Raw genomic sequence first — 19,549 nt, 5'->3', positions numbered from 1 at the left:
ATATGGTCATTGGTATTTGGTCCTGGCATTGCAAACAAACTTAAAGCAATAACACTCGTAACAAAAACTAAATAAATAAATAAAACAACTCTTAACAAAAACTCAATATAAACAAAGGGTTCCTACAACTTTAGTAGGCGCATGTGTAGCCGGGAGCGAACGGAACGTGAACGCGGTGCGGGAGGGGAGGGTCAACTGACTCACCAATCGCGCGCTCGGAACGGTGCTACGTCTTTCCCCGCGTCCCGCTTGACAACCAAAGAGACCTAAAAAACGACTTCTGCGCGTCTAACGACTCTTGCCAAGTTACGTGCCGGGGACTATACAACTGCTGATATCGTTTTAATTTGTTTTTAACACAATGATAAACCTAACAACCAGCCGCTCCGAATTGCGGCTGGTTGTGTGCACAGACGTCCGGCGCCCGGTTGCGGCCACGAGGATCCTGCGAGCCCCCTCCCCTCCCCTTTTTTTCTCCACTGCTTCTTAGGATACTGAGCCTTCTGAGGTAAAATATTTACCGGTGGTAGAACCTCTTGTGAGTCCGTACCACTGCCCTGCCTATTTCTGCTGTGAAGCAGTAATGCGTTTCGGTTTGAAGGGTAGGGCAGCCTATGACTACTGAAATCTTGTAGCTCGTGAGTGGCGCATTTAAGTTGTAGATGTCTATGGGCTCCATTAACCACTTAACACCAGGTGGACTGTGAGATCGTCCACCCATCTAAGCAATAGAAAAAAAAAGGTAAACCTCTGCGAGCAACGACCGGCTCCAAAAATACCCCCGTCTTGACAACAACCGGCGAAACAAACAGCAGGCGTGCATTTTTTCATTGAAATCGTTCATATTAAAATTAACGAATACAAAATTCTTAATCTTTTGCAGCGAGGGTCATATACAATTCAATCTTCTTCCCTGTGACACATCAGGAAAACTTCATCTGAAATTAAAAATTAGTAGGGAATTCAAAACTACAGTTCCGAGTGATTTTTTATTAGAATTTTTTACACATTATTGCTTACACACCAAACATAATAAAAACGTATGTACAAAACTTGTAACATCTGACGAATCGATACGATTTAATCGATTTCTATTACATAATCGATGCAAAAGCTAAACTACAACATTATCGATATTAAATCTTATCGAATCGCTTTCAACAATAAACACTGTTGTAGGTAGGTATGTTATCACTGAATGTAACACTGATAAAACTTTCAATTTTGTTTTCATTGCCCCAATTTCATTAGTAATGAATATACATTACCAGCAGACTCGAAACAATTTAAAATTTTACTTATGTCAAACGTTTCTAATCTATGAGTAAAACAGCTTTTAATTACGTAAATAGTAGGTAATAGAGAAAAATGGATTTATGATATTTAATTTTGCAATTTTTATTTTCTTCAGTGTCATTTACGTAGGTATGTATACTGTTTGTACAAATTTATTTCCTTAATTATTAAATGGTCATATTTAATTATATATTTATATAATATATAGCTATCATAGCTAGTACCTGGCTTAGCGAATGTTCATCGCATACTTCGACAAGGGAACTCTGTGCCCTGTGCATCAACGCGGTAACCTCAGCGAGCGGTCAGTAAGTAGCTAATATAATGTGTTTACTAGTACACAAACAAATTTAAGGTGTGATCTTTCTTGTACTGGTGTTGAATTAAAATAAACAACGATGTATTAAGTAGGTATCTGGAAATAAATTGGCCGGTTTCTATGAAATTATAAATATGTACAGTTCATTGAACTCTCATACTGGATGACGTTGGCAAAAAGTATGCAACCCACAGACAACCACATTGCAAGAGTATAAAATGACAATGTTAAAATAACTAAAAGTATCCCTTCTTGATTTTAAATTGCTATTTAGCGTTTAATATATAAAAAATATTAGGAGGCAATGTATAAAATCAAAATTAACAGAGATCTTATACACAATGAGCAGTATAAAAAATGATAGGATTAGTGCGTAGGTAAGGTGACTACTACTCTTATAAATCCTCTCAAAAGTAATTGAGATTTGATAATTATGTCTACAAAATAAAGTGACAAAAGGACTGGGAATAGATTATGTAGGGGAAGTAAATCTGGTAGTTGGTCTAGAAGAATGGGGTCACATATCGATTAGATCCTTTTGTAAATAAACACATGAAACCGAATTCTAAATAAACATTAACATTGTTAGTCTCCAGAACATCATTAGTCGATTAATCGAATTTAGAAACATACTTTTACTAACATACTTATATATATTTTAATAGAATCAATCAAAATATACAAACCAATAAGTCTTAAAATATTTTAGTTTTTTATATATCTAAGCAGTACAGTAACATAACGGGCGTGGTCCAGAAATATTGTTTAGCTAAACAAATGTCCAGAAAGAATACAGTTTAATTGACGAAGCATGTTGCGGATAATAACATGTACTTTTAGGTTAGGAATATTATGTTCTTTTTTTTTATAATAATAATTTCTTTCGGAAATATTAACGATATCCAAAGTATTAATCGCAACGAAGGATTACGGTTAGCGACCGAGCGGGAATTCATCTTCAGCAGAGCCAGAGGGCGCTCCGCAAACCATTCCAAAACTAAAAACTGCTTTGTCAAGACAATTGTCGGGCTGCATCTACCAATAAACTAAGGAAACGGGTGGAAGGAGATGAAATTGTTAACGTAATGCGAAATGTATAAATAACCAGTCAATTAAATAAATAGCGACATGCAGCCGCACAGGAACCCTCGTAGATCTGCAATACATCCGCGAATGTTGCAAACGGAAACGGTCAATACGACACAGTTGCGTTCCGTATCTCCTACAGCAGCCGGTCCGGCAATCTAACCGTTGGAGGTATCGGATTAATATTCAACTAAAAACGTTGGTCCGACCAAATCTCCGAGCAAACCAGCGGGCCACTTAGCGTTGCACTACACCAGGCAACTGACCGGAGCCGATGGACACTGGACGATGTGTGCATTAAACTCGCGAGCTGTTGCCTACAGCTGGACGTAATTACATTATAAAGAAATAACATTCTTGGGTGTTTTTTGAAGTCGCTCTAGTGCGGTCGATTCGCGGATTCTCGAACACTATATCTGGATGCATAATGAAACAGCGATATTGACTACGTGTATAACTAGAGGAGTGTAGTTCGACTGCGCATCGGACACAACAAGTAGACGACGGGTATAATTAAAAATTTCGAAAATATTCTTAGTTCAGTGTGCTTAGTGCGATTTTTTTAAAGTTTTCGGTAACGTAAAAGTTAACTCACGTTTCTTAACGCACTCTTAACTTCACGTTTGGCTACGTTTAACGCTAGGGGCGCTGTTCCAACTCCATACAAAATTGAATTAACTTTTACGCTATCGAAAACCTTAAAAAACTCGCACTAAGCACACAGAACCGCTGCATCGTAGTGGCAGCTGTTCACATCCACTCGAGACAAATCATAGCGACGACTAGCGCTCAAAAATAAACTTATCCGTTTTAGGCCACACTAAACAAATTGGATTAGAATTTGAGACCGAGAGAATAACGAGATTTGCTTCTCGGTAATTTAATGTCACCTTCAACTAAGAACGGTTGTATACATCTCTCAATGATAATAGCCACCGCCCAAAATTTTTTAAATTAAACTAGAATAAAAATATGTTTAATATATCAACAATTTTAGATCTTCCTTAAATTTACATTGAAATCAGTCATTATTATTATGAGAGTATTTTTTTATATATATATTTCTAATTACGTGAGATAGAATAAATAAATAAAACTACAAACGATAAATACATTTAATTACACAACTAAAAATTATTTACAAAAATAAAAAAAAAGAAGTACTGAACGCACTTCGCATTGAGTGTTCGCTAATTTCTCTACAAAGTTCCCGTACAATCAAATTTTGAACGACTGAAAAAATGAAAACCCATCACTATTTATTTTAAACCATTCCTAGTGTTTTCGTACACAATTTATAATTTTATTAATTGTCATTTTTTTAGTCTGTAATAAATATAAGAAACTATTAAGAATTTAAAAGCATTGAAGTTTAATTACTAATTATGTCTTACATGAACAAAATTTAAAACATCGTCCTTTTTTGTTGTCTATACAAAACACAGAGTACTTATCTGTCATTTCTGTCAAATGTAATTTTGACAGTCAGACTACAGTGCGACACGGATTGTCACGGATGACATTGACTCTAAGTGATTCCAAAAGCGAGGTGTTAGTTCCTATTTTACGAACGTTTTTAAAAACCCTCTTTTTTATTCATGGACTATACAATTTCAGTTCGATACAAAATCATGAATCGCACTGTTGATTTTATGAAAAATGAAGAGATCATGTACAACGTATTGACCGGTGTCACCGGCGACCGGCCGGGACGACGGTTTCACTTTAAATCGAACCACGTATACATACGGCTAACGTTTGGCTTACATACGGGGCGCTGGGGGCGCTGGGGGCTAGCGGTCGGGATGGAGACATTTTCAAAGCAAAATTTGTTATTGAACGTTATTGTACCGTTTTTGTTTATAAATCTGATAATTTTAACTTTTTTTAACTTTTTTTTGCATGATGTTAATGTTGTTTTTGGTAGTGCAATTTGGTGGCGCATCGGCACAGTTGGTCCCAGCGCATTTATTAGGAACTGTTTTAAACTTTCACGGCTATAGTATTCAAATGTTCGAGTTTACAATTTATTTCGACGGTGGTCGACCCAGGACATTGTTAATTTCAATTTTTATTTTATTAATTGTTTGTTGTATTAATTAATTTAATTAATTATAAAAGAAAATTGTGCGTTTCTCGATGAAATTTTAATATAACGATAAAATTTTGGGGCGTTTCATTATATTTTTATACTAATTAAAATCAAAATGTTACAATTTTACTTTTTCTATTTTTTAAATGCTTGGATTGGTGGACGAGCTCACGGCCCACATGGTGTTAAGTGGTTACCGCGGCCCATAGACATCTACAACGTAAATGCCGCCACCCACCTTAAGTTATGAGTTCTAAAGTCCCTAAAGTCTCAAATTATCTCTATCTCCGATTAAATTATTTCTAACGCAGATAAAACCGTTGAACAAAACTAAGGTTGCCATTTTTATGATTTAAATAATATATCGTAACATTTACACCGGGGCACTTCGGATGGATCAAAAACATAAAATCACATTCACATTCGTGAAAAATGTCTGCCGAGCCTGATTTGCATCAAATTATTAATTAGCGACGTGTTGGAAGGAACGCTTCCAACAAGTTATTCAGGTGAGGGCTACACGATCAAACTATTTCCACCCAAACGACAAACTTTAGACGCGTAGAATTTTCTCAAAACGAATCTTTATGAATCAGTAATTTCACATAAATTTTTTTTGCGCGAGTTATGAACTTAGACGTCACATAAAGGTCACTGGTAACATTGTGCGCAGAACACAATCCTGAAGGTGAACAAAAATTTGCATCACGCTTAAAATATGTATAGTTAAAATAACCAAATTTAAAAGTCAATTTAGGAATATTGTACGTCTTTTTTAAACGCAGTTCTTCTGTATTTACCAGCTTTTCAGTTCTTGAGAACTTGTTTAAATAAATGCAAACTTGATTGTAGTAGGTAAATGTTGTTAGCGCGATTCAGGAAATTATTTCTTCCGGTTGCGTGCAGATGTCGCTACGAACAAGATGACGACGATTAAATTACGAAATGTCATTATTAAAACGATTTTTTATTATTTAATTTCTCTTTTATTCCTTTTACGAAATGCCGTAAAACATTTGGAAAAAACATATTATAAATTTAAAAAGAGCAATGGTGTTTGTGTGCTGCTCATGTTGTTTAATTTAGACCGTCTTCTTGTAGACTTTGATTACTCTCGGATATAATTATTCCCATTTCTCAAAGCATCTACCGCGGACCGCACATTACTTCAGGTGTAGCGATACAATATCGACTTATTATCGACTTAATATCGACAATGCTAAGGTTCCATTCTCAATGCCGTAGCCGAATGTTCCAGGCGGAAATAACCGACTCGTTTGATTCGCCATAACTGTGATTGTACTTTTTTCCTACCTATTCTAATGACCTCAAAGAGTTGTAATAAATTCGCCGAATAAGTAGGTGAGCTCACGGGCTCAACCTGAGAGTTTGCTAGCACTGGCCCTAGCAAGAGCAGCGCTTCGCTGAATCTACCACCGGTTCGAAAATGCGATGCGCTGAGAAGATCCGGCGAGAAACTCAGTGGGCATGATTGTCCGAGAACAAAACACAACATGTGGTTGTGGTTTTAATTGTGGTTTTAATGAACTCAACATTCAGACGGCTGTTTCTCGCGGCGCGGGCGTCTGCCCAGTAGGCACCGGACGGGTAGCCGCCGGCGGGAAGCGTGAGCTGAGTGTTTGCTGCAGAACGTTGGGCGCGGTGTGCACGAACGTTGGGCTCCTAGCGGACCTCAAGACGCATGGTGACCGTCTGGGCGGTAGTCGGCGAGCGGCTGCCCAATTGCTGGGACTGGGACGCGCACTCGCTCGCCCACCGTTGGACACGCAAAACTTGTACATTTTGCGTGTCTTATTTTAATCACACATCATTACACGACTGATTACAAAATTATATCTGCCCGGGTACCGAGGCCCAACCGACGCCGTCGTCTGAGGCCGTGTGTTATAATCATGTCTTTCCTTTATGTCATTATTGGTGTACATTAATAGTTCTCTCGTGGTCGACTACATCCATTTTGTATTTATATCCTGGAATTACGAATACGTTTAGCTATACATTCCGTACCGTGAGGCTGGCGACTAGCTGGGAGGCTGAGGGTCGGTGCTGACGATGACCTGCACCACGTACCCCGGAGTGATCTTCGCTTCCTCCACCAGCAGTCTGTCGCCGAGCAGCTTGCCCCCGTAGAACCACCGTTGTCTCCACGGTTCTATGTTCTCTTGAGCCTGTGGAAAACACAAATTTTGTCTATCTTTAAATCCGATATTGACGTTTTGACGTCATACAAAGTTTTGCAAGTCGTCGTGGCCTAATGGATAAGACGTCCGGTGCATTCGTATATAGCGATGCAACGGTGTTCGAATCCCGCAGGCGGGTACCAATTTTTTCGTTGCCGTGAAGCATTAATTCGTTTCGGCTTGAAGAGTGGGGCAGCCGTTGTAACTATACTGAGACCTTAGAACTCATATCTCAAAGTGAGTGGCGGAATTTACGTTGTAGATGTCTATGGGCTCCAGGTCTACCCATCTATGCAATAAAAAAATAAAAAATACCATCCATAAAATAATAAACAATAATAATTTTCCATTCTTTTTTTACTTCCCAATAACTTAACTTTAAGTGAAACATTAAATAAATCACGAACTCTGTTTCGAAATAATCAGTTTTCATTTACATAATGTTTTAACTTTTTTTTAATATAGCCTTGTGCGTAAATCCGATACCCACAGAACGAACACCCATAGAATGACCCGGGACTTGCAAATATATGTTATACTATATCTATACATGCAAATATTATGAAACTTTACAACGTGGTCCCATAGAACGTACACTTGCAAACGGATCAGCGCGTAAAGAAAGTCTACGGACATCAAATAATATATTCCAGTGAATTAATTTTTGCAACATTTATTTTTTATTTTTGACCAGTTTGATTTATTATATTACTATTTAGCACTACACAAAATATTATTTTAATAACCTAATTAATTATATACCTCAGTGAATTAATTATCAAGTTACCGATGGCAAAAAGGGAAACGCGACGTTCGCTTGGCGCATTTCATTTTTATTATCGTGATATTCATTATTATTGTGATTTTACTCAAAGTTTTTTTTTTAAAATGGAATGTTAAAAAAGGAGTCACATCGCAAGATCACTAAAACACAAATGGACTGGATTGATTTCGTTGGCTCTCGGAAACGTGGCTCTATTCGGAAGCGGGCGTACAGTTAATTTAGTTTATCACCAACAACTATCTTATGACGTTTCGTTGGTGATAACATTTAGATATAATTTCATAATCGCTATTTGGCTTATGCGACAGTTTTACAAATTTACAGGAGAGCTATTTAAAGTTTAAAATTTGGAAAAAATATCATGACCAAAAAACTTCCTGAGCTATTTAAATAGAGTAAACTTAATTGAGATTCAATTAAAAACATCGAACTATTGATGCTGATACTAAATAAAACGCAGCTTTAATTGCAAAGTTGAATGTCGCTTATACCTTTTCACCCCTCGATATAGATGTAAAGCCACGTTGAGGTAAAAATTTCAACGGAAATATTTTTAGGCCAGCGAACATTTCAGGGAAACATTCTGTTCGGAATTGGTCCCAGTCTTCAGTCTTCAGTCTCCCTATGTTATACTAACAGTAGATACTATTTCTATAACATTTTCCTGCAAAACATTTCTCTTAATTCCTATCTTGGGCACTTGTGGTAGTTGGCGTTGTAAGGCCGGGTTAGTAGCACTATCCAACTACTTCTGTTACAAAACGAATAAGGATCGGATGGGTAAGTTACTTCAATTTTTTTTTTAATGGCTTAGATGGGTAGACGGGCTCACGGCCCACCTGGTGTTAAATGGTTATCGGAGCCCATAGACATCTACAACGTAAATGCCGCCACATTGAGACGTGAGTTTTAAGGTCTCAGTATAACGACTGCCCCATCCTTCAAACCGAAACGCATTACTGCTTTACGACAGAAATAATGGTTGTATCTACCCGTGCGAACTCACAAGACGTCCTACCACCAGTAAAGAAATGAAAAAGGTAATAGGAAACTTTACGAAACTGGACTGCATGCAATTTTATCACAACTTTATTGGGGACAAATGAAGGAGTTAACGCTTGACTATATACTAATATACGATGAGTGGCTACACATGACGTCGTAAGATCGAGATTTCGATCCTGTATATCAACATAAAAGTAATGCAACGCGCAGTCAAAGATATTAATAAAATGTACTTCGTGTCTGTTTAACCTTATCGGTTTTTGGTGTTCGAGCCATTTTTGAAGTTCCGGTCGCGCGTGTGCCTTGAAGTTAAATTAAGATAATTTTAACTGTCCCGTGCAATGTGCTGCGAAGGTTGCGTCGAGTATATTTACGGCTGGTTCTTTTTTAGGGCTCAGTAGATACAATTGCAAAATCGAAATACTCCGCACAAACTTAAAGCGTACTTCCTCAAACTTAATGTCCGCACAGTTTTTTTTTTTATTGCTCTTGTAAGCAGACGAGCATACGACCCACCTGATGGTGATGGTGGTTACCGTCGCCCATGGACTTCAGCAATGCCAGGGGCATAGCCAAACCGCTGCCTACCGCTAAATTGTACAAGTTTAAATCGTTTTAATGTTAATACAATCATCAATGTCCTGCTCTTCTCCCAGTCACCTGGGGTCGGCGCGACATATTTTCTCCTTCCATACTCCTCTATCATATAGCGTTTCCCTTTTACACATATCGTCTTTCACGCAATCCATCCATTTCTTCTTAGTTCTACCTCTTCCTCTAAAGCAGGGGTGGGCAAATACTTTAAAGCGCGGGCCAAAATGAAATTTTCAAAATGTCTCCCGGGCCGGAGGACTATACCGCATATGCTTTTTTACCGCATATGCTTTTTTAATGCTGATGTCAACAAAATCTCATAAAAGAGTTTAAAAAAATTTATGTGCGGAATTTTTCAACGGGCCGGATAAAATTAGCAAAAGGGCCGGATCCGGCCCGCGGGCCGGCTTTTGCCCACCCCTGCTCTAAAGCGTTCTACATTTAGTTAGCACTTTGTTAACAACCTCATTGTCATTTCGTCTCATCACATATCCATACCATCCCAAACGCGCACTTTTCAACTACTCTTTCACAGCTACCACTTTCAGACTTCCTCTAACAATATCATAAAATAATGTTATGATTTAAAAATATATATACAGACTCAACTGTCTCAAACTAAGATTTCCACCTGCATCATGAGCATCAGAAGGACACACAAAATAACACAACAAATTCAGAGCTCAAATAAAAAATATCTATAATTATAATACATTCTTTAACCAGGTATATTCAAACGAGGCTTGCGGAGAGTACTTTATGGTAGGCAGCGGCTTGGCTCTGCCCCTGGCATTGCTGACGTCCATGAGCGACGGTGACCACTTACCATCAGGTGGGCCGTATGCTCGTCTGCCTACAAAGGCAATAAAAAAAAAAAAATTAGGACTAACTAGGCGACCGATACTACTACAATTGTTTATAATTTTCTAGTTTGCATATATAAAAATAATTACACTCTATATTCGTTATTCTATTTGCGATACAACCAACGCAGGATTAACTGGTGCGAAACTCATCTACCCAGCTGTGCCAATAAAAAGATTCACATTGCAATCCGTGACCACTGACCGAGTATTAATAATATCAAAGAGTGAAATGTTATTTGGTTAATGCGACATTTCGCTTATTACGCGACATTTATCTTTGTAATTAAACGTCCGTTTTATTTGGTATTAGTATCAACAATTCGATGTTTATAATTGAACTTCAAATCAAGTTTAGCCAATCAAAAAAAATTTTTATTGCTTAGATGTGTGGACGAGCTCACAGCCCACCTGGTGTTAAGTGGTTACTGGAACCCATAGACATCTACAACGTAAATGGGCCACACAACTTGAGATATAAGTTCTAAGGCCTCAGTATAGTTACAACGGTTGCCCCACCCTTCAAACCGAAACGCATTACTGCTTCTCGGCAGAAATAGGCGGGGCGGTGGTACCTACCCGCGCGGAAGAGGTCCTACCACCAGTAAAACGATAATTGAACTTCAAATCAAGTTTACCCCATATAAACAGCTGCAGAATTTTTTTTAATGATATTTTTTTCAAATCGTTTAAATGGCTCTCGTGTAAAGTTGCAAAAATGTTGCTTAAGCCAAATAAATAGCCTTTCACCTCTCGATATAATATCAGTATAACAAAACGAATCACACAAATCCGCGATTAAATCGTGATCCGAATCATTATCGATTGATTTATTATCGACGAGAATATTTGGGCACAGTGACGTCACAACACCATACCGACCGAGGTCACGCCGTTAAGGTTGTATCGTTGCGTGTGACGCTACTTTAATGAACCTTACATCGATTTGAGAACGTGCCTCTGCGCGCGTTCGCAGATTATACAGACTAGAGGACCCGACAGACGTTGTCCTGCATACTATGGAGGGTGGAGGCAAGGAGAACCGTCTCTGTGTGAAAAGTGTCCGTTAAAATCTGCTATATAAGGGTGGCGCTACAGTAGCATCCGGGTAAATCTAAAAAAAGGCGCTGAAAGTTATTAGAATAAGATAGACAAATAAACAAGGACGAAAGAACTGTAAGCACTACAAAATCACAAAAACTATGTTATTTAAAGCTGATAAGAAAATGCAAACGATGTCTCCACGTTTTACCTCAGCAATAATTTAAGTTATATTGACGAAATTAGTTTGGACTACGTAAGCATATGAGGTCTTGTATATTACACTGTCACTAACTACTCTAGTCATTAAATATATTCAATTTCCTAACTCAGCATACTTCAATCAGTTAACAACTGCTTAATTCATATGCTACCCTGTGCCTATGCTACCATGCACCATTCTGGGAGATTTTTGAACTGTTATTTAGTGCTAAAATTGGGACACTTTTTCAAGCTTCCTCCCATATGAGACGGTTCTCCTTGCCTCTACCCTCCATACTGCATACACAAAATGAATGAATGAATGCATACACAAAAAATCATTCAAGTCGATCCAGCCGTTTAGTTGCCGTATAGATAAATAACCTAGATACCGACTGCGGCGCCATCTGCCGGGCTGATTTGTGAATCTAAACCAGCCAGGGCTCCACCCAAACGCATTCAAAAAAAAAATCTCTCAAATCGGTTCAGTTTAAGAGGAGTTCAGTGACATACACACGTACCTACAGTAGAATTATATGTATAAAGATTAAATGGATACATATTATATTTTCAATGGGACAGCTGAGCCGCTAGAATCATTATGGGATTCGGGCTGTTGGAGTTGTGGACGCATCGAGACGTGGAAGGTACCATAGTATCGTAATACTACATGGTGGTAGAAGAAATAGTCACTAGGACCCTAGACTAGATGGGTACCCTTCTCCCTGTATCCGCAAACAGCATCCAACTCAACAAAGTCTAGGCAACATACACTGGGAGCAACTGGGAACAAATCACGCACGGTCATCCGGCCCCAATTTAGGATTCCCCATGCTATGGGTACCAGAGACTGACATACATATTAAATACGTTTAAATATATACATACATAGATAATCAACACCCAAGCAAAGAGCAAACCAGCTTGTTTATCACAAGACCTTTACCCGATCCGGGAATCAACCCCACAGACTCGGCTAAGAGTCAGTGCCGCTAACTGCTGCACCGCTGAATCAGTCAAGCCAGTGTTTACTTTGAATTCATGTTTTATTTTGCTTATTTATTATCTATTATATCTATCAATAAAAGTAAATTTTAATTTCTAATAAAATATTAATCATTTGACCCTCCTAAAACATTCGCGATCGTTCTACATTGACGTTGTATCTAAGGGTCAAAACTATGTGTAGTGGTCTTCTATGGACTAAGGTTCCGTACATTGCCATGTTCAATTTTGAAGCTCTTGCTCACTGTAAGCTCTACCCGAGCGAACTCTACGCGCGCTCATCGCGATCGAGACCGGGGGACTGAGGAGTGCACCTGAAACACCTGGAAGCTGGGCGGAGTGTGGCGTCTGCTACTCACGTGTAGCTTGTTCTTGCAGTGCGCGACCGTGTGCCGCGAGCAGACCGCCAGCTCCACGTCCCTGCAGGAGCTGGAGAGGCGAAGTCTCAGGGTGACCTCCGCGCCGCCCTCCGCCGGCTCCGACCACTCCGCCGGGGAGTCGCGCCCGCTTGCCTCTTTCACCATGTTTATCGGTGGAGACAAACAGTATATCGGTACCTGTGGACAAAATTTACCTTCAATTTTAAGACACTTTAATCTTTCATATTTACTGGTGGTAGGACCTCTTGTGAGTCCACGCGGATACGTACCACCACCCTGCCTATCTCTGTCATTAAGCAGTAATGCGTTTCGGTTTGGAGGGCAGGGCAGCCGTTGTAACTATACTGAGACCTTAGACCTTATATCTCAAGGTGGGTGGCGCATTTACGTTGTAGATGTCTATGGGCTTCAGTAACCACCTAACACCAGGTGGGCTGTAAGCTCGTCCACCCATCTATAAAGCAATAAAAATTTTAAAAAAAAAACAATAATTCAATATGCTGGTAATAAATTTATATTTACTGACAATTACTATTATTACGCTCCACATTATCTAGCAACGTCTCTTATTATTCCGTCACCACCCACTTCCAGAAATCTGATTATTCTGAAATAATAGGTTTCTTTATCTGTGAAGTTGTCGTCTTAAAATACTGGCCATTAGAAACGTAGCTTATGTATGGCTGCCAATACATTCTAAGTTCAAATCAAATTTATAAATATAGGATTCTATTTTAAAATTCAGTTATTACATAGTTCTGCTGTTAGTTTTTTGTTTTCACTACATCAATATGGACAAGATAAAAATAGGAGTAATTATGAAATTTGAGTTTCGTCGCAGTAGCAATGCAGCACAAACGGCTCACATTAACATTAATGACGTGTGGAAAGTGAACACTACAAACGAGCGCACGACTCGTTATTGGTTTTAACGATTTCGAGACGGAAATTTTTATCTAAAAAATGAACCCTTTAGTAACCCGAATGCTAGTCAGGAACGACGAATGAAAGGCAATAGTGGAAGCTGAAAATACACAATCTACCGCTGAGTTAGCAACAGCTTTCAAATATTTTTTTTATTTCCTACCTAAACTGATAGCCTTGAATGGCTATTTCAGCGTAACCTTAACTAGTAGGTGAGTTCACGGTGCTCAAACCTGACGACGTTGCTAACATTAGTCCTAGCAAGAGCCGTGCTTCGCAGAATCTACCACCGGATCGGAAACGCGACCCACTGAGAAGATCCGGCGAGAAACTCAGTGGGATTTCTTTCAATGTTAGCATCAGAACAATATTGGTCCATTTGCGTCAAATTGGTGAGGTAAGAAACTTAATAAGAGTGTTTGCGGCACGAACTGAATGATCGCCGGGGTGACAAACACGTTAAGGCGTGCCTTGCGTTACCTACCAGGCACAGAAAAGAAGGGATTATGAACTGCATTGTCACTTGCGATGAAAAATAGACTATTTTTGATAATCACAATACAATCTAGGTAATGTTCCAATTGACAACTTATTCCTAAAAAGCTATTATCACTGATTAGTGTTCTAATGCCAATATAATTAATCACAGGTTCTTACCAAATGGCAAGAACACAATGATGGAGAAACTTGTGCATGTCCAGACCACTTTGGTTAATCGCTGGTACCTCCTTCTCTAACACAACAACGCGTGACCTCATGTGCCACAACAAATCGTTTCTAAACTAAAAGAGGTGGGAGTGAACGTTTTGCATCACTCAGTGTACTGACCATACCTTACTCCAACAGACTTCTACTCTTTACAAAGCTTCGACCCCTTTTTAGCAGGGAAAAAAATAATTCAATACCTGAGAGGCAGTAGAAAATGCCTTTAAGAGTTTGTTGGCTCCCATACACCTTTTGTATCTTCAAGAAGAATATTGAGAAATTATCACTGTGCTAGCAGAGATGCATCAATACCTTGGATATGCACCCATGATTTTGAATAATTAAAATAACAAAGATTTATAAAAAATTACTAACTTACTACCAATTTTGTAGGTAAAAACCGAATATTTCACATACACTAGGAAATACAATAAGTTAACAACACTGACTTTGCATTCTCATCTTGGTAATCACAGTAAACTATTGTTTGGTATTTTATTACTTCTAATTATCTACTATATAGAAATTAAATAAAGATACCTGATATCTTGTGCCCCATTCATCATAGCACTCTGTGAGGTAGCCATTAGGCACTGAAACACTAGCTCCATCCAGAATAGCTTGGGCCAACTGGAAGTCCATAGCCTCAGCAGCTACAGCAGCTGCTCTAAGAGCATCCCATATCTCTTTTCTGCCATCAAATGCTGGAGCGGTGTCCCAAAATTCATCTCTTTTGCTACGTAGCTGACCCTCTGTGAGAGGTACGTCTGACTTCCATCTGATTGTTTCATGACATAATGATTGGTTTTTCCTTAGGCCTCCTGCAACAATGAAGTAGGTTCTACTCTTGTAAATAGTCAAAGACAAGCATAATCATTCCAATGAATCAAATCAATCCAAGATATTTATTAATTTGGGTGTTTCTACAAAACTTTTCTAGAAACCATAACTCTCAGCTATTCCCAGAACCCACAGAAACCACAATAATAAAGCTGTCCCTCATTTTAAGACACGAGGTTAGTCTTAGTTATATCAGAACCATAGCAAAACCAGAGGAGGCCAGGCTATCCTGTCTCTTCCAACTAAGGTTAATATAATTTTTATTGTTATCTTTATATCATTTCCTTATGACATTGACTGGAAACAGGTTTATGAGAACTGACAGTTCTAGTGAAAATTTGATTTAGGTACTAGCTTGCTTAAATAAAAAAAAAACATGAGTGAGTGGAAAAATTCTGTAGTATCTACATTATAAATAAAAAAATATATTCTAAGATTCAATCACTTGCAAATTTGGAATACATAATATAGGTAGAAAATGAGTGCCCACCTCATACATAATCATTGTTCGAAAATGTTATTTTTTTCATAAATTTCAACATCAGAGGTAACTACTTAATGAAATGCTACTATTGTTTGCAAAAATCTACTTGTGTGCATATATGTGTGCCGTACATGAGCATGAGACTAACGTAATAGCGCATGGTTACAATTGATGAAAGTAAAGGGAAAGGTAGATGGCAAACGTCCCAGAGGACGCAGTCCCACGAGATGGTCGGACCAAATACGATCTTCTTTAAGCATCAATTTTCACAATGCCCTTCATGAAGCTAAGGATTACAGCAGATGGAGGGAAATTGTACGGGAGAAACTGATGCAGCGAGTGAGTCACAACCCTTAGTAATGAGAAAAACGATGCTAGGAAGAGGACAATTGATGAGACATTGGCAATGCAGATTACAGCAAAACCACTGCCTCCTGCATGTAACAACTTTCAAACAAAGAAAAATCACTGATTTGGCGACAAATATCAAGCATAATTTGCTTCTAGTTCATGGTTTCAATGCGGAAATGTTATGTACCTCTATAGTTAAAAGTATGGATTACTATATTTTAGTGGTTATTTTAATTTTTTTGTATTTATTGTAAAACAGTTATCATACACTTAAAACTAGAATACATTACTGCTTATTTACAGTCATAGCTACATCCTCAGCCTGTGGTCTTACAATAAACCCAGTGAACAGTATCAATTTTTTGGTATTCGTTAGTTAGTCTTGTTATTACATTATAACTATCTGATGGTTTACATAAACTAGCTATTTATTTCAATTCAGGCCGCAAACAAGCTATTCATTACAATATTATTGCAAAACCTTATTTTCTTTACCCAAACAAAATCTTCGAAAATCAAAGTGAATTTTCATATTCCCAAAGTTAATACATGTTTAAGGAATTGACATATATAAGGACGATAGTTTGCATGGACCAGTATAGACCAGTACAAACACTTTCAGACTGGCAGACAAGGTTACCCATGACCTTTAATGCTCTCTATTAAAAGTTTTACAACTTAGGTATATTTCTCAAAATATTGTGATGTTTTAGGCATAAGCAGTGGACATTTAAGGCCCAAGGCAACAGATAAATACTAACCCGAATTAGGCCGAGAAACTGTCCCAGAAGATTCCTCTATGTGCCCGCTGCCACTTCTAGTAATACCTATACAGCCACCCATCGCTATCACATTCTACATAAATCGCTACCAACAAATATTTACAACTAAAATTAAACCACATAACATTTTTTTGTCTGTACATACGCTTGTGTCAAAAAAATTTAGAGTTGTGTTTTATTATTCCACAAACACAAATTGATTATGTGTCATTTCATTTTGAAGTTTCATAGAAAAAAAATAATTCAAGTAATTTAGTAATCGTTATTGTAGTGTTTTATTTGAAATCAAATAGCGATATTTATTGAATTTTATTTGAAAATCGTTTGCATTGTTATGTTCAAGCGCTTTGCTTATAAACTAGATTACTTGCAAGTTTAACAGCAAAACACTGAGAGCTGAGAAAGCGAGAACTGATGTCAGTCTGCTTAAGCTCACCAGCCACATTTTGTCAACCGATATATAACTAATCCTTAGAATTAAATTTTAAATTACATTGTATGTATTATAAAATCGAAAATGATCTAATTAATTACAGTCTGGGAATATAACGTTATAGTTATCTAGGAAGTCATTCGATAAAGGAGATCGCAACTAACGCAAAAACTACGAAAAAGAAAGTTGCACACAAGTGGATATCACTATCCTGCTTAATTTACATTGCTTGATGTTAATAACGGTATAAGTCTTGGTGCGGGCTCTAGTAGCCGCCTAACATCAGATGAGAATGACAACGGAAAGATGTTCGAAGTTGTTACTCGATAAAAAGTTAAAATGCTATTAGTTCTTTGTAATATGTATTTTACTAAAATCTATTTTGATAATGTCGTTACCGTTCAACAGGTTTTGTTCAAATATTTTATTTAATATGAAAAGAACCATTGCACAGGCCGTGCGCTCGTTTGTCTATCGTAGCATCAACAAACTAAAAGTATCGATATAGGCATTAGGCGTCTACAGAAGTATAAAAGCCAGTAAGCTAGCCTGATGCGTGAACCATATGACGTTAGCTCAAGATACTTTTTTAGTTCAATAACTTCTCATAACAAATTAAATGTAATCTTTCAATTGCTAATTTTCTATTAAATTTTATCTTTATATCGGCTTTTTGTCAGGATTCAAATCCGTATAGTAAAACAACTACTCATGCAGGCAGCAATGGATTCTTCACGCTACTCGATTATCGATTATTCACGATATTGACGTTGTGACTTGTGGTAGTATTTATCACTCATAGCCACATAGCTTGTTAAGTCCATCTAACAATCTACAGAATAAAAATATATAGAAGAATCCGAATGACAAACCTAGCCTTGACATTAACACATTGGGCTTTGGTACTTCAGGTTGTCTTTAGTTATTGAATTTAAATGGCTTGACTTTAAATGATTTAAAAAATTAAGTTCATAAGTTCAAGGATTTCAAGATGTCGCTCCTGACAAAAAAAAATACAAGCCTTTACCTACATTTCAAAAGGTAAGCACTCAAACTGTCAGTGTCATTAGAGTAGATAATGTCACAACGGTTACCGTACCGACCACTGAAGTAGGAAAACTAGGAAAAGAAACCTAGTCTATGTTACCGACATCCATAGATCCTACTTCATTGCCGACATCTGACATTAAATCACAGTTCACAGAAATTTATCGAATGACTATTTGTATTTACTATTGAGTGTATGCTATGTACTGTTGTATACTTTACAATACATTATTACACTTAAAGCTTCATATCTAGTAAAAAACGATTTCTTACTCATTTGAATTAAAGAAATCATGGGGAACATGTACATATGAAAACTAAACTGTAATGATGACAAATATAACAAATATTGAAGATCACATAGTAATAAAGGCAAGTAAAATATACCATTCGAGCGTTTTATAATCTAACTCAGTAAAAATATAACTCATATATTCTCCGTAGGCTGAACCGACTGCATATTACATTAGTAAATTCATCACAGAAGCCGAAGAACAGCTGATACTGTCAAACATATATGCAGCACCGAAGCCTAAATGGACACAGCTATCAAATCGTAGATTACAAAATTGGGGAGGTGTCCCACACAATAAGGGAATGATAGCAGAAACAATACCTACTTGGTTAGACCTATATCTCGAAAGAATTCACAAATTAAATGTTATGTGTGGTAGACGACCAAACCATGTATTGGTAAATGAATATACACCAGGACAAGGCATTATGCCGCATCTTGATGGAAATTTGTTTTACCCGACCATAACAACAATATCAGTGGGCTCGCACATAGTCTTAAAATTCTTGAAACCAACTACAGATAATGAAAAAGTTGAGATGCAACCAATGTTTTCTTTTTTGTTAGAACCAAGGAGCTTGCTTATCTTGCAAGACAAATTATTTAGTCATTATCTGCATAGTATTGAAGAGTTAAATGAAGATGTAATAGATGATTCTATTGTCAATTTAAATATGTGTTCTGATAAATATGTTAGAGGTGAGACATACAAAAGGTGTACCCGGATATCATTGACAATAAGACATGTTCCTAAAACAACTAGTTTCAAAATAAATATTGGCAGTATTAAAAGATGAAAAATTAATATGTTGTTGTTTTAT

General features: G+C 37.5%; 2 protein-coding genes across 2 annotated transcripts; one reads left to right on the top strand and one right to left on the bottom strand.

The window, feature by feature from the left end:
- Window positions 1-975: 975 nt before the first annotated feature.
- Window positions 976-17,308, bottom strand: LOC101739595 (ubiquitin domain-containing protein 2). The gene is made up of 5 exons (XM_004927085.5): window positions 16,933-17,308; window positions 15,037-15,317; window positions 12,847-13,044; window positions 6,822-6,982; window positions 976-5,705 (listed from the first exon to the last, which is right to left on the bottom strand). Exons 1-4 carry the CDS (start codon window positions 17,012-17,014, stop codon window positions 6,836-6,838), a joined length of 708 nt encoding a protein of 235 aa, XP_004927142.1. The 5' UTR covers window positions 17,015-17,308; the 3' UTR covers window positions 976-5,705; window positions 6,822-6,835.
- Window positions 17,309-18,185: 877 nt separating this feature from the next.
- Window positions 18,186-19,533, top strand: LOC101739455 (alpha-ketoglutarate-dependent dioxygenase alkB homolog 6). The gene is made up of 2 exons (XM_004927084.5): window positions 18,186-18,805; window positions 18,878-19,533. Exons 1-2 carry the CDS (start codon window positions 18,761-18,763, stop codon window positions 19,523-19,525), a joined length of 693 nt encoding a protein of 230 aa, XP_004927141.1. The 5' UTR covers window positions 18,186-18,760; the 3' UTR covers window positions 19,526-19,533.
- The last annotated feature ends 16 nt before the right edge of the window (window positions 19,534-19,549 follow it).

Source organism: Bombyx mori, chromosome 23, assembly GCF_030269925.1.
Source record: "Bombyx mori chromosome 23, ASM3026992v2".
NCBI classification, from domain to species: domain Eukaryota; kingdom Metazoa; phylum Arthropoda; class Insecta; order Lepidoptera; family Bombycidae; genus Bombyx; species Bombyx mori.
The sequence above is the reverse complement of the archived record's forward strand: the minus strand, read 5'-3'. Positions and strand labels throughout refer to the sequence as shown.